This window comes from Aricia agestis, chromosome 18 (assembly GCF_905147365.1).
Source record: "Aricia agestis chromosome 18, ilAriAges1.1, whole genome shotgun sequence".
Lineage (NCBI taxonomy): Eukaryota > Metazoa > Arthropoda > Insecta > Lepidoptera > Lycaenidae > Aricia > Aricia agestis.
Window position 1 is genome coordinate 7,985,125 of NC_056423.1, and position 13,738 is coordinate 7,998,862.

General features: G+C 38.4%; 1 protein-coding gene and 1 long non-coding RNA gene across 2 annotated transcripts in view; one reads left to right on the forward strand and one right to left on the reverse strand.

Moving 5' to 3' along the window:
- LOC121736160 overlaps nt 1-13,738 on the forward strand; it is a 326,212-nt gene that overhangs the window by 209,336 nt on the left and 103,138 nt on the right. The window lies entirely within an intron of this gene.
- LOC121736151 (trypsin, alkaline B-like) lies at nt 1,123-11,473 on the reverse strand. The gene is made up of 5 exons (XM_042127234.1): nt 11,321-11,473; nt 3,095-3,269; nt 2,470-2,725; nt 1,891-2,046; nt 1,123-1,290 (listed from the first exon to the last, which is right to left on the reverse strand). Exons 1-5 carry the CDS (start codon nt 11,373-11,375, stop codon nt 1,141-1,143), a joined length of 792 nt encoding a protein of 263 aa, XP_041983168.1. The 5' UTR covers nt 11,376-11,473; the 3' UTR covers nt 1,123-1,140.

The window sequence follows — 13,738 nt, forward strand, 5'->3', positions numbered from 1 at the left end:
ATCTCGACAAAACTCTATAAAAATGTGTTATTTCGATGATAGATCTACGCGAGAAAAAATGTTTGTCGTGCTAGGGTCAATAGAGATGAAGAGACAAACCATCAAACATCGAGAAAACATGTAGAGTGAGATATCTCGTTGGCGTATGCTAGGCAGGCTGGTCTCTGACAGTAAACTCTATACCTACAAGGATCACATACACTATAGTATTATCATTTTGTTGCACTTTGTATAATGCGCTTTTATTATTTCGTAGAACTCTGAACGTTGTCCTTACAACTTAAATAAAAAATTGCTTGTGTGAGGTGTTTACAGCTGGGAAATACTGAGCAGGATGTATGTCACGGGATAATATATCCAAAACGTATATTTGTTTAAATAGATAAAGCATCGGCGATTCGGCCGAAATACAAATACTTATCGTTTATTTTCGATAACTTATCTTACGCTAGAATATTTCGTCACGAATTTTATCCTTTTTACCCGATTACGGCGAAGCCAAAAGGAAGGGTGATGATTTTTATGTTATCTTAGAAGTATCCTCAAACCCTTTATCCTTAATAATCACGATAAGGGAAAAATATATTCTAAGATATTTAAACAGGGAAAGTTAAATATAGAATAGGTCCTAGAATAGGTCCTTGAGGCCCGTTCGCTTCAGCTTCTTTTCTTCCAAGGGCGTCGCCAGCCGATGGCGCAGGGGGGGGGGGGGGGGGGGGGGCAAGTTGACTTTACCTACTACAATTCATACTTTTCTCATTCTCTATAAATGAGAAAAGTAGGTATGAATTGTAGGTAAAGTCGACAGCACATGAAGCTTTTCACTTGTACCACGAGCCTTACATCTATTACCAGATTTTAATATTATAGTGGTCGTTGTTTGCATTATATTTGGCTACGTTTTTAGAATCTCTTTAGGGGGGGGGGGGGGCAGCTGCCCCTCCCTGCCCCCCCTTGGCGACGCCCTTGTTTTCTTCTGCGACCGATTGTTAATCTAATGAATTCTTCTATTAGCTTTGAATACATTCTCGACTGATGTAAATTTTGTTAAGTATTTGAGACGCTCAAACGCTGAAGTTTTGAGTGATGAATTCTGAACAAGGAGCACAAGAACACAAAAAGTGGTATCAAAGTATATATTTAAGCAGCAACAGCGGTGGACTCTATCCACCTGATGAACGCTGATACTCTGGTGTTGATGCTCGGATGTCTGCCGGTGCCGCACCCCTCGGTCCAAGAGTATACTCCGACGACCACGCCATTGTGGAGGAGAGGTCCACCGTTGTCACCCTGAAATATCATTAGGTACTTTAGCCTTAGGTTAGGCCCTTACATAGGCTTTTAGGTTATCATACTAGTGGCTAACCGCTAGTATAATAATAGACCATTATTTTGTTTATGGTTGCTACTTGCTAGAGGATTTCTCACACGTGTTTTGGATAGGATTCGGGACAGAAAGTTAATTTGTGGTCAGCCATTACGAGAAGTCGTTAAAAAAACAGACTTGGTGGACATACACATCCTATTGTTAGCTGATGCTTTTAGTGGTCTTAGTTCTTTTAACGTGTGGTAAAACTTGATATACCAATGAATTGCTAATGTATCTTTTGGCAGTGTAATTTTAACTCCAACAAAAACGGGGAGGTTACAAGCTTGACGTGTGTTTCTGAGAGTTTGTCCGTGATCTAATAAATTAATTGATTTTGATTTTTTTTTGCATAGAAAGCTGATACGTTAGGTCACTATTTGCTACGTTAGATGGATAAGCATGATTGCCATTATTAGTGTTAATACTTGGCGCATTAGAAGCAATTTTAAGTGAGCTCCCAAAAATATTGCATTCGTTTGCTCGCTCATTTGATATTTCACTTTTCAGACAATAATACTCACCTCGCATTGTCCTCTAACACCGACATCCAGCCATCCGGCGCACAGCATGTTGTCGTTCACCGCGAACCCGATCTCGTTGTACCGGTTGATGCAGGTCTGCTGGTCTATCACGAAGACCTGCACGTCGCGGAGGTTGGGAGACGGGGCTGCTACGTTCTGTGGAGTATAATCTTTAGTTTATTCGACCAGCTCCAGCTCCTCCTTCCAGCTTGTGGTGGATATAAAATATCCACCACAACATCAGCGAATAATGTAACCAAAAAGCTATCTTTTGAAAAAATTGATATTTCGCGTTTAGATTATACCTCGGACTGGAAAAGGTGAAGAAGAATGAAGAAGCTTTTTTGTGGTCTTTATAGAACGTGACTTGTGTGTGTACAGTGTACACTGTACAACAGCGGTTGTTTGTGCCGAGAATCATCTATATTCTGAGTAGTTTTCGTTGTATTTAAGTCCTAACTCCTAACTGCCGAAACGAGGTTTACGTACAAAATAACTGTTGCAAAAATAGAGGCAGCTGAGGTACATAATGTAAAACTAATGCTTATATCAAAGCTGACATCAGTAGAATTTACTTACAGAAGTGACTCCCCACCCAATACCCCATACTTGCTGGTTGTTAGCCAAATTGTACGCCCCTCCGGCTAAGTAAGCAGGCTGAACTGTATCGGTGAATGTTATCTGTACAACAGTCCTTAACACAGCCACATCGTTGACAAGGGTTGTCGATACGAAGTCTGGATGGGTTGTTATTCTACGTATTAAGTATATTAATCCTTGGGAATTTGAATACGTTGAGCCTACCCTGGCTCGCCATGATTCGATTGAATGAGCCCTGAAAAGTAAATATAGATTTTAATATTTAGTATTTGATAGCATGACGAACTCAAGGTAAAGATTTTACCGAAGAAGATTTTACCGATAAAGAATAGAATAGAATATACTTTATTGTGCACACAGTTACAATAACAACACACATAGGTATAACAGAAACACATAAAATGACGAGTACACAAAGGCGGTCTTATTACGACATGCCGATAAAGATTTTTAGAAGTCAAGAATTCAAGAGTCTTAGATACTTATAAGGTTTCCTTGTTTCTTTAGCTCCACGACCTAGGCTATGGCCGAGTTATTAGTTATTTTAAAGCAGCGGAAACAAAAGAAGAAAGTGCCAACATACACTTACTCGAATCATACTTACTGGTTACCAGTAAAGAAGCATGAAGCAGCCGACAAAATAGCACTAGACGAGATAATAGTTCCAGCACAGGCTTGTGTGAAGGATGTACTGCCTATGTTGGAGATCAAAGACGTAGCGAAAGGATAGTTCCGAATGTCTGTTACCACACCCCCCGCGATTCGGCTGGTGGGGCTTCCTAGAATAATCAATGAAGAAGGGGTTAGAAGATACAAGAGTGATGTTAGGAAATGAAGAAGGGGGCAGAAGATACACGAGCGATGTTAGGGAATGAAGAAGGGGTCAAAAGATAAACGAGTGATGTTAGGTAATGATAAAGGCATTAGAAGTTACAAGAGTGATGGTAGGCAATAAAGAAGGAATTAGAAGATGCATAAGTGTTGTGAGGCAATGTAAAAGGTATTAAAAGGTAAGACGACCCAGTTTCATCAAGCAATGTTAAATAAATAATGGCTTGTTAAATCAGTTAACGGCCTGTTAGAGCTCTCGAGCGTTCCACCATATTTTAATTCTTGCTGGCGAGGTCCGTTAAATATATAACAGGCCGTTATAATAGTCAAAACAACAACTTTCAAAGACAATATCCAATACATATCCAATACATATCCAATATCAATAAAAGAATCTGTTTTGACTTTTGAGTGTTACCGCCATGTTTTGCCACATCCTTACATAATTTATTTATTATTTTTCATATTATGCATAATTATTTATTTTCATTTTGTCAAAAATTCAGCCCTCGGATTTTCCTTGACATTGCAAATACACTGACTTGTATCAAAATTACCAAACCGAAATAAGTAAATAAAAGTTTGTATCATGATTCATGTTTTCAGCTTTGACAGATCATAATTATTAAACACTTGACCGTTATTTGAAGCATAATAATTGAGATAGGCACTTCCGTTTCCGCAGATTTTACCTCCTTTTCTTTCCTGAATGTTGGTAGCTCTGTCAACCTTGGCGCCATCATCGAGCAGGTAGAGGGAGAATTCCCGATCGACTATGATCATTGGCGTTTTGTTTTCCGCACCGCACAGTCGTGCTCAGAAGTCATTACGTATTATACCTCCTTATTATATAACTCCCAGTTATATAATTTAAATTTCAGTGTTGTGTTTTTACCGTTTTTCAAGTGTTTTGGTAATTCACGTAAGTTATATTTTTGTACATTTTTTCTTTAGAAAAGATGAACATTTCATATTAATAACTTTAATAACGAATATAAATTTAAATACTGCATTTAAATTTTTAAATATTAATTTTCTAGTTAAGTTCTTGTGTTTGTGTTCTTTCCTAGGTTAAGGTAGCTATTAATAATGAATAACGAATGTGAATTTGTTCATGATTCGGTAGTGACACCAGCTAACGTTAGATTTGAAACTACTCACTAATGTGGTTAATAAAAAAGGCCTTGTTCTCGTGCAAGGTCATCTAGTAGTAGTAGTTGAACAAATGATTCGAGCTCGTCATCGACTTCTACTTCACACAGCAAACGTAAATCGAGGCGCCGCCGCCACAAAAAGGGGGGGAGCAATTACAGACAGCGCTATGACCACCCTTTAGCTAAATTAACTCAAGAGGTTAATGAACTTAACAAAAAGGTTAATTATTTTTACGAAAACCGATCTACTTTTCAAGGTCATGCAGTTGCATCGACGATAATGTCAGTCGGGAATTGTATAGCTAATCAAATGAAAATGAAACGACCGTTAGCAATTGTTTATGACCGAATCTTGTTTTTGAAATTGAAACAAAACTTAAAGAAACGTCCGTTACGAAAACTTCTCTTTTGGGGGTTTTGGGTATATTAAATAAATATTCAACATAACGAATGTTCAGAAGTTCGTTATTCTGAAGTTCAAGAATCTTATAATTATATACTAGTTTTTGTTGATTTAGAGGTCAATGATGAGCTTAAATATTTAGATCTCACGTGCACAAATCATACGCGGCATTATTATATTGCGTACTTATGCAGCGCGGAGCATTGAAATCTGCTGCTGCAATGGTCACACGCTTCAAGCTTGACCCTTGAAGGTTAAATGAAACCGTTAAGGATTTGTATCACAACGTCAGTTACTTCAATTAATTTGTGGTCTGAGCTGAGCTTTGAGATCTATGAGGTTTTCAAATGAGACGCAATGCAATTATCAATTTCGTTCACGACCCAGTTCTTGCAAACATTTTATCTAAGTTAATTCCGAGTTGCTGGTGTCACTACTCGAAAAGACTGAGGGAGCTCGCAAAACCTTTGTTGCGAATAGTCAGAATAATGTTGCTGCCGCTGCGCAAGCGGGTTCTAGAGCAACAGATTAACTCGCCGCCCCCCGCAGGGGCAGGCTAAGAGTTATATATCCGCGCAGGGTATGTCTCATGGATGTTGTGCTAGCTCGCACATTTCCCATGCTCACCAGTCTGCGCAAGGCTGTTCATACAATCGTCCCCCGCAGGGACAAACAATAAATTTTGAACCACGGTCAATGCCTAGCAATGCACGAAGTTCTTTTCACTCGAGAGCTTAGCCTACCCCCGCAGGGGCAGACTAAGAGTTGTATACCCGCGCATGGTATGTCTCATGGATGTTGTGCTAGCTCACATATTTCCCATGATCACCAGCCTGCGCAAGGCTGTTCTTACAATCGTACCCCACGGGGACAAAGAAATAATTTTGAACCACGGTCAATGCCTGGCAATGCACGAAGTTCCTTTCATGAGGGAACTTCCACGGCAAAAGTACCCGTGAACGTGCCGCTTCTCTTTCGGATCTCGGGAATGCCAAAAAAAAAAAAAACGTAAGTACTGCAATCAAAAATTCAGAGCGGGTCAAACTTTGAAGTTTTACCGCCGTTTCTCGTTGGCAGCGCCTAGATGCTCCAGGTTATTATTATAAAGATTCTAAAACGGTACCGCATACCATTCATGGAGATGGAGAAACCACCTCGGTTCATTCCAAAATTAAACCAAAATCATTTTTCTACCACAGAAACGGAGGATATGTGTCTCCAAATTCGACAAATGATATTCCAAGGTGTATTAGAAGTTGCCAGCCCCTTGCCAAGTTTTATTTATGTTTCTAGTCCCTAAGGTCGACGGGTCCTGCCGTCCTATTTTCAATCTTTCCACTCTATTCGATTATGTTTTGACTCAGCCATTCGGGCTCATAAATGTTCAACTAATGACAGTTTTGTTTTGCAACCCAACGATTGGCTTTGCAAAATATCCCTGTCCCAAGCATATTTTACCTGGCAGTCGCTCCATCGCACTGACGGCTCCTACGTCTGTATACAAGGGACAGTTGCTATTCCAAGGTGTATTAGAAGTTGCCAGCCCCTTGCCAAGTTTTATTTGTTTCTGGTCCCTAAGGTCGACGGGTCCTGCCGTCCTATTTTCAATCTTTCCACTCTATTCGATTATGTTTTGACTCAGCCATTCGGGCTCATAAATGTTCAACTAATGACAGTTTTGTTTTGCAACCCAACGATTGGCTTTGCAAAATATCCCTGTCCCAAGCATATTTTACCTGGCAGTCGCTCCATCGCACTGAAGGCTCCTACGTCTGTATACAAGGGACAGTTGCTGCAAATTACTTGCTTTTTGTCCGGTCACCTGCTTCCCTGACCAATTGGGTTAAACAAACCCTCAGAGACCAAGTTCTGCGTATCATCGTTTATTAGGACGATTATCTTATTGCTTATTAAAACAAAATCCTACAGAAGCATGTCCAGATTTTGCTTCAAAGACTTTATTTACGCCTCAACAAGACCTGGTATTTCTAGGTGGTCGTTGGAACACGTTTCAAAACGAAAAGCTACTTCCAGGCGAGAAAATTTCTAAAATTCATCAAAAGATTTTACCAGTCCTGAGTCCTGACAAAGAGTCTGGTAGATCTAAAGACCTTGCAGAGCATCCGCGGTCTCCTGAACTTCGCCAGTTTCATAGTACCGAAGGCTACATTACCGAGCTCTCTTGTCTCTTCTCATAGACTTATATAAGTCCGCATTTCCGAATCGCTGCTCTCTACCGAGACAAGCGTTACGTTTAGCGACGATCTTCGGTGGTGGTTGCAAAGTCATCATCTATCAACTTCCTTTCTTTGGAGCCCACCATGGCACTGCTTGGCAACAGATGCGTCGGACCTAGCTTGGGGTGCTCAACTCGACCACCTTTCCTTAACGGGGACATGGTCAGCATAAGAAAATTTCATGCATTACAATCAGAAAGAGCTTCTAGGGCTCTGCTTCTCCGATGTCAGCAGTCAGCACCAGACTCTCGCTCGCTCGTCAGTTCTTTGGCAGAGCGACAATCGAACAGCTATAACCTATATTTGGGACGAAGGTCGCACCATGTCAGATGCCCTGATGGACATAACCATTCAGATTTTTCGAGTTATTGGATCATTCCCAAATCTGTTAACTTCTTGCACGGAGAAGATCAGAAAATGCGGCTTACTTGTGTGACAGATCTATTTTCTTCCGCCGAAGCTCATGTAGTGACTAATTACGTAACTCTCGACTTGACCGATCAAGCAGGTTTAGATCACGATGCCTTTTCTCAGGAGTACCCCCTAGCCTAGGTGCTTAATTAATCCCCAATGTCCTGGCTCACCTAAATCAGGCTCAAAGAATTTATCTCCTAGTGGTTCCACGCTGGGAACGAGTATTTTGGCGGGCAGATCTCAAGTCGAGTGCAATAGCAGCACCGTATATGATTGGCGATCTGGAGAAATACACAATCGACATTTCAACGGGGGTCCCTCTTCCAAAGATCAGGAAATGACCCTAGAAGTATAGAAATGTGGGGGTGGTCGTAAAATTGTAAAATTTCTGAGGCTGAGATGATAACCATATAAAATTATTATTATCATGACCTTCTACTCTCAAAACTTATAAAGTTGCCTGGTATAGATGGTTATCCTGGTGTAAGTTTCACAGATGTGATGCTATGATGCTCACAAGCCGACGGCCACAGTCCTTGCAAAATTCTTATCTATTTTTAATAGATTAAACTCTCTTATAACATTATTTTCTTACATAAGTAGATAATATCTTCAATGTCTGATACAGAGATTGCTGGCCCTTTAAGTTCTTACGGTTTGGTAAAACATGTTAAAATCTATTGCATTGAAAAAGCTTGTACAACATAAATTAAAAACTTATTGAAGTCTGTTGACGCCAGTTGACGCAAGTAATTTATTTGTATTTTCTAGACATACAGATATTTTGCTTTTGTTTTCGTCGGGCAGACGTGTACATGATCTTACACACTGTAAGAATACAGTGGTTTAAAATTCTTTAATGTGATTAATTTATTTAGTCATAACTAAAACGAACAGTTCTGATTCTAGGCAATCTAGGTGGAAGATTTTAAGCAATCCCAGTAATAAGCAACCTTGCTGTTTACTGGCTTAAATGCTGTAATCACTTTTTTCATCGCAGGCGTAGCGATTAGCGAAGCTAAATGTGCAATTTATTTACGAGCTTGCGAGGAAAACCATCTGCCGCCTTTAGCTGGCGGTATCAAAACTAACTTGTCTGAGACAACTGCACACCAGGTAACGTCCGCTCAGCTATGGCTGAAAGTTGGATAGACAATGTATCCATTCATGAAATACTTTTGGGGCCGTTATTGAAAATCGGTACAAAAAACTAGTACTTTCATCTAATTCTAACGATTTAAGGAATTATTTTGTTCCTTTAGTTGATTTCATTATGTCCATATCAAAGTTTTTTTTTACAAGTTGTATTTTTGATTTGTCAATCAGTTTTTGGTGTAATAATTGTGTAAAAAAGTGTTTGAACACTGGATTTTCTATTCCATCACTCTTATATCACCTATATATTCATTTATAAAGTTTTAGAAGTATTCCCACAAGGAATTACTATTTTATATTGTTATATTTTCTTTTCACATTGGCGTCTTACTTTTATTTTGTCACATTGGCGTACATCATCACCAGGCGATAACAAACACGTCTCAATTATTATGCTTCAAATAACGGTCAAGTGTTTAATAGCAGCGTTTTACCCTGAAATAAAACGCTTATTAAATACTTACCTTATTTGAAGCATAACTTTTTATTTCTGCCTGGTGCAATTTCGACTCAATGATCATAGTCGATCGGGAATTCTCCCTCTACCTGCTCGATGATGGCGCCAAGGTTGACAGAGCTACCAACATTCAGGAAAGAAAAGGAGGTAAAATCTGCGGAAACGGAAGTGCCTATCTCAATTATTATGCTTCAAATAAGGTAAGTATTTAATAAGCGTTTTATTTCAGGGTAAAACGCTGCTATTAACCTGCATAGCTAGCACAAGCACGTAGACAAACGAAAGAAACTAAATTTTGACAGTTTTACCGGAAAAACATTGGAGTAAAAGTTTCTTTCCTATCTCGATATCTTTCGCTATTGAAAATCTATAAGTCAAGCATGACGATCCGCTTTTGACATTTAGTTTCTTGATTCTGTTTTTATTTTTATTATGGCACTTGGCTATAAAACCATGGCCAGTGTCGAGTAAATGGCGGCAAATTCAAAAAATCGATGTATAGCAACCCTGTCTATAGCCGGAATTATAGTTTTGATCTACAAACTACGAATAATAAAGTTCCTTAGTTTTTATTATTCGTATTTCGTAGATCAAAACAATAATTCTGGCTATAGACAAGGTTGCTACACGTCGATTTTTTGAATTTGCCGCCATTTACTCGACACTGGCCATGGTTTTATAGCCGAGGTGCCATAATTAAAAAAAAAGAACCAAGAAACTAAATGTCAAAAAAAAAATAATTGCCGTTGCTTTAATGGTTGCTATGGAAAGAGTTTCTTGTCTTTGTCCACTGAAACTCAAGTCGATGGGTAGTGCCATGCTCGGGAATAAGATATTATGTAGACATGGGAAAGAAACTGCCATTACTTTCTTCCGAAGAATCGACTGGGAAACCCCGTGCTAGCTACGCTGGTAAATTAAAAAGAACTATTGTTGTGTAACAAATGTATGCGATCAGTGATATTTTAATTTGGTCGCATTATCTACCAGCGTAGCTAGCACGGGGTTTCCCAGTCGATTCTTCGGAAGAAAGTAATGGCAGTTTCTTTCCCATGTCTACATATCTTATTCCCGAGCATGGCACCACCCATCGACTTGAGTTTCAGTGGACAAAGACAAGAAACTCTTTCCATAGCAACCATTAAAGCAACGGCAAATTTTTTTTTGACATAGTTTCTTGGTTCTTTTTTTTTTAATTATGGCACCTCGGCTATAAAACCATGGGCAGTGTCGAGTAAATGGCGGCAAATTAAAAAAATCGACGTGTAGCAACCTTCTCTATAGCCAGAATTATAGTTTTGATCTACGAAATACGAATAATAAAAACTAAGGAACTTTATTATTCGTAGTTTGTAGATCAAAACTATAATTCCGGCTATAGACAGGGTTGCTATACATCGATTTTATGAATTTGACGCTATTTACTCGACACTGGCCATTATTTTATAGCCAAGTGCCATAATAAAATAAAAACAGAATCAAGAAACTAAATGTCAAAAGCGGATCGTCATGCTATGGTCATGCTTGACTTATAGATTTTCAAAAGCGAAAGATATCGAGATACGAGTAGGAAAGAAACTTTTACTTTTTTAAACCCAATTTGGGTTTCACGCAGAAATACATAGAAACCAGTAGTGTCGCGACGACACGTCGTCTCACGTCTGCAGTTGCGACGTTGCGCTTGGTTCCAACTTGTACCTTTATACGTATACACAAACTTCTAAAGACACCTTTTTAGTTCTGTCTACTCTGCCTTTAGGTACAGTATTTAGGTATTACAGATTGATTGACGCCTCCGTGGTCCAGTGGTTCAGAGCATGGCTCTTGACCCGGAGGTCGTGCGTTCGAATCCCGCGTTGGAAACATGTTATTTCCAAGTTTGGTTAGGACAATGCAGGCTGATCACCTGATTGTCTGATAAGTAAGATGATCCATGCGTCTGATAGGCATGTAAAAAGTCGGCCCTGCGCCTGATCTCTCGCTAGTCGTGTCGGTCTTCCGTCCCACTGGGTTATGAGAAGAAAATAAAAGAATAGAGAGTGCTCTTGTGTACTGCGCACACACTTTGGCACTATAAAATTACTACCCCGTAACTGGTCTGATCTCAATGAAACCGGCCATCGTTATCGAAACCGGTGTGGGAGTTGTTATTACTGATTAAAAATGAATGTCATCTTACCATTAGAAACTGAGAAACAAGCCACAGCTAATCCAAATATTATAAAAAACTTCATTTTGAACAATCACCTATTAGGTTCAAAGCGAGACTAATCTAGTTTTTATCAAACGTAAATTATTTATCGATATCAATTTATATTGTAATTTAGATTATTATCTGATTGTACCCAAAACTGCTTACCTGCATAATTTCAATAGGGACGACGATATAGCCATTGCTGTGAATTTACAATACCATCGTGTTGAATACTTTTCTATGAAAGAGTACAAAACAAATTCATTTATATTTAATTTGTATAATAATTAATTCAATAGGCCTCTTGGATATCTCTAGTGGCGCGGCGAGTGGCAGATTCAGGCAACGCACTCTGACAGTGCGATCAGCTATGAAATACGGTTTACTAGTTAAAAATGAAAACACGTTGAAAACGTTAAAAAGTGCTACGAATAAGGAAAATATGGGCGGTACGAGGTACTGTTGTGTTGTAGGGTGCAAAAATTCCCAATCTCGGATTTGTGAATTAACGTTTTATTCGTTTCTGAGACGGAATTAGGAAACGTATCGAAATCAACATGCCGATTATTAATCATGCTTAAATCTAAATCTCGCATGAATATTTCTAAAATATCACGTGCAAGTTATTTTTAATATCATTGTTTTATCTATAATAAATAAATTGTAATTGAAAAAACGATATAAATAAAATTATTGTCGGTTCAATATTTATTACTAATTCCTTCAAAATTCACTTTCGTAATTTATAATATTATCATACTAATATACTAATTACTGATATTACTAATTTACTTATAATATTATAAGTGCGAAAGTGTGTCTGTCTGTTACCTCTTAACGCCTAAACTGCTGAACAGATTTTGCTGAAATTTGGCATGGATAACTCCATAATATATTCTTAAGAGTCCCGAAAAAGGACATAGACAGTGGTAAGTAACTATAAGATCCGGGGCCCGTGGCAAATTGATGGGGCTCTATCAGTAAAAATCGACACGTTTATAATAAACAATATTATGTACTTAAAAATTTTTGCCCATTTGGGTCGGGGGCCCGTGGCATTTTGCCAGCCCTATATTTACGCCACTGGACATAGGATACTTTTTGTTTCGGGAAAATGTACGGTTCCCGAATCCCGCGCGGTTACTCCGTTGTGCAAGAGTTATGGCACAACGGAGTTGCGGGCGTCATCTAGTATTATATTACATATTAATCATAAAAATCAAAGAAAAATTTCTTTAATAATGAAATACATCTGCATTTTCCATTTTTAATTTGCATGTATGGTTGAAAAGTTGCTGAAAATATATTTGTTTAGATTATTCAATACATAGCTCCACTTTCACGTCGTACAGTCGATTGCCTACTCTGGTCTGTGGTATTACTTTTACACGGATGATTCGTTCTCCATCATCATGGATTTCGAAGACTTCATGAACATGATTGCTTTGGAATTAGTTTGTGCTCTATAATTTTTAATTAGGTAAACAACCTGTTTTTAGTAATAACTAATAACTAAGAAGATGATCTTACAAATAAATAAATACAAAGTAAAAAATCATACTTGAAAGAATATTTCATGATCGTGTATATTTAAGTAAATATAGCTTTCGATAAGTACTGATTTTCCGCGTAAAAAGTCTGCGGAAATATTATGAAGTCCACAATCAATAATAATTTGGCTCATTACTTTTTATTGTGCTAAAAATATAAACAATTACCAAAAAAGTGCAGTGACTTGTATGAGAATTATATGAGAAAAGCGCCCGTGAGTTTCCGCCGTCAACCGACCCGCGGCGTTGCCGTAGCTTAGCAACGATATCCAAGAGGCCTATAGATAAGTATAAAAGGATTGTATAATTTTTGTGATTGTTAACCTGTAATGTCAACCACAGGAGTAAGTACATAATGAAGTTAAAAGAAACTAACTTCATTATGTACTTACTCCTGTGCAACGCATTTAAAAATTTTTTACTCAATAATTTTGTTTAACTTTGACTTATGATTATTATTTACCACGCGTTTAATGTTACAATGCGCCATGTCTACAGCGGCAGCTGGCCAAATAAGTAATACCTATCAGTAGTCGTCGTCCTAAACCAAAGTTTACCCAGACAATGCGTTCTAAACGATTGGCGTTTGCTAAAATGCATAAGCATTGGACCGAGGAATACTGGAAGGAGGAGAATAAGTTATTTTAATTGCATTTTTTTTAATTATGAGGTTAAGGCCTTAATATTATGATCCAACAATTGGTTCAGATCTTCTAGGACAATTCACAGTTTGTTCACCGCAGGCGGCTAGAAAATTTTGATTTGATTGACTCACCCCGTGGTCAGTACCTGAAGGACTTGTGTTACGGGTACCAGACAACGGAAATATAAAAATACTTTTACACTATACTTA

Excerpts from the sequence above, each read along its gene's own strand:
- LOC121736151 (XM_042127234.1), bottom strand. The coding sequence starts at position 11,375 with ATGAAGTTTTTTATAATATTTGGATTAGCTGTGGCTTGTTTCTCAGTT. Across the intron at positions 3,270-11,320 it reads TTGTTTCTCAGTTTCTAATG|GAAGCCCCACCAGCCGAATC; the intron begins GTAAGATGACAT and ends TGATTATTCTAG. Across the intron at positions 2,047-2,469 it reads TTGGGTGGGGAGTCACTTCT|AACGTAGCAGCCCCGTCTCC; the intron begins GTAAGTAAATTC and ends TATACTCCACAG.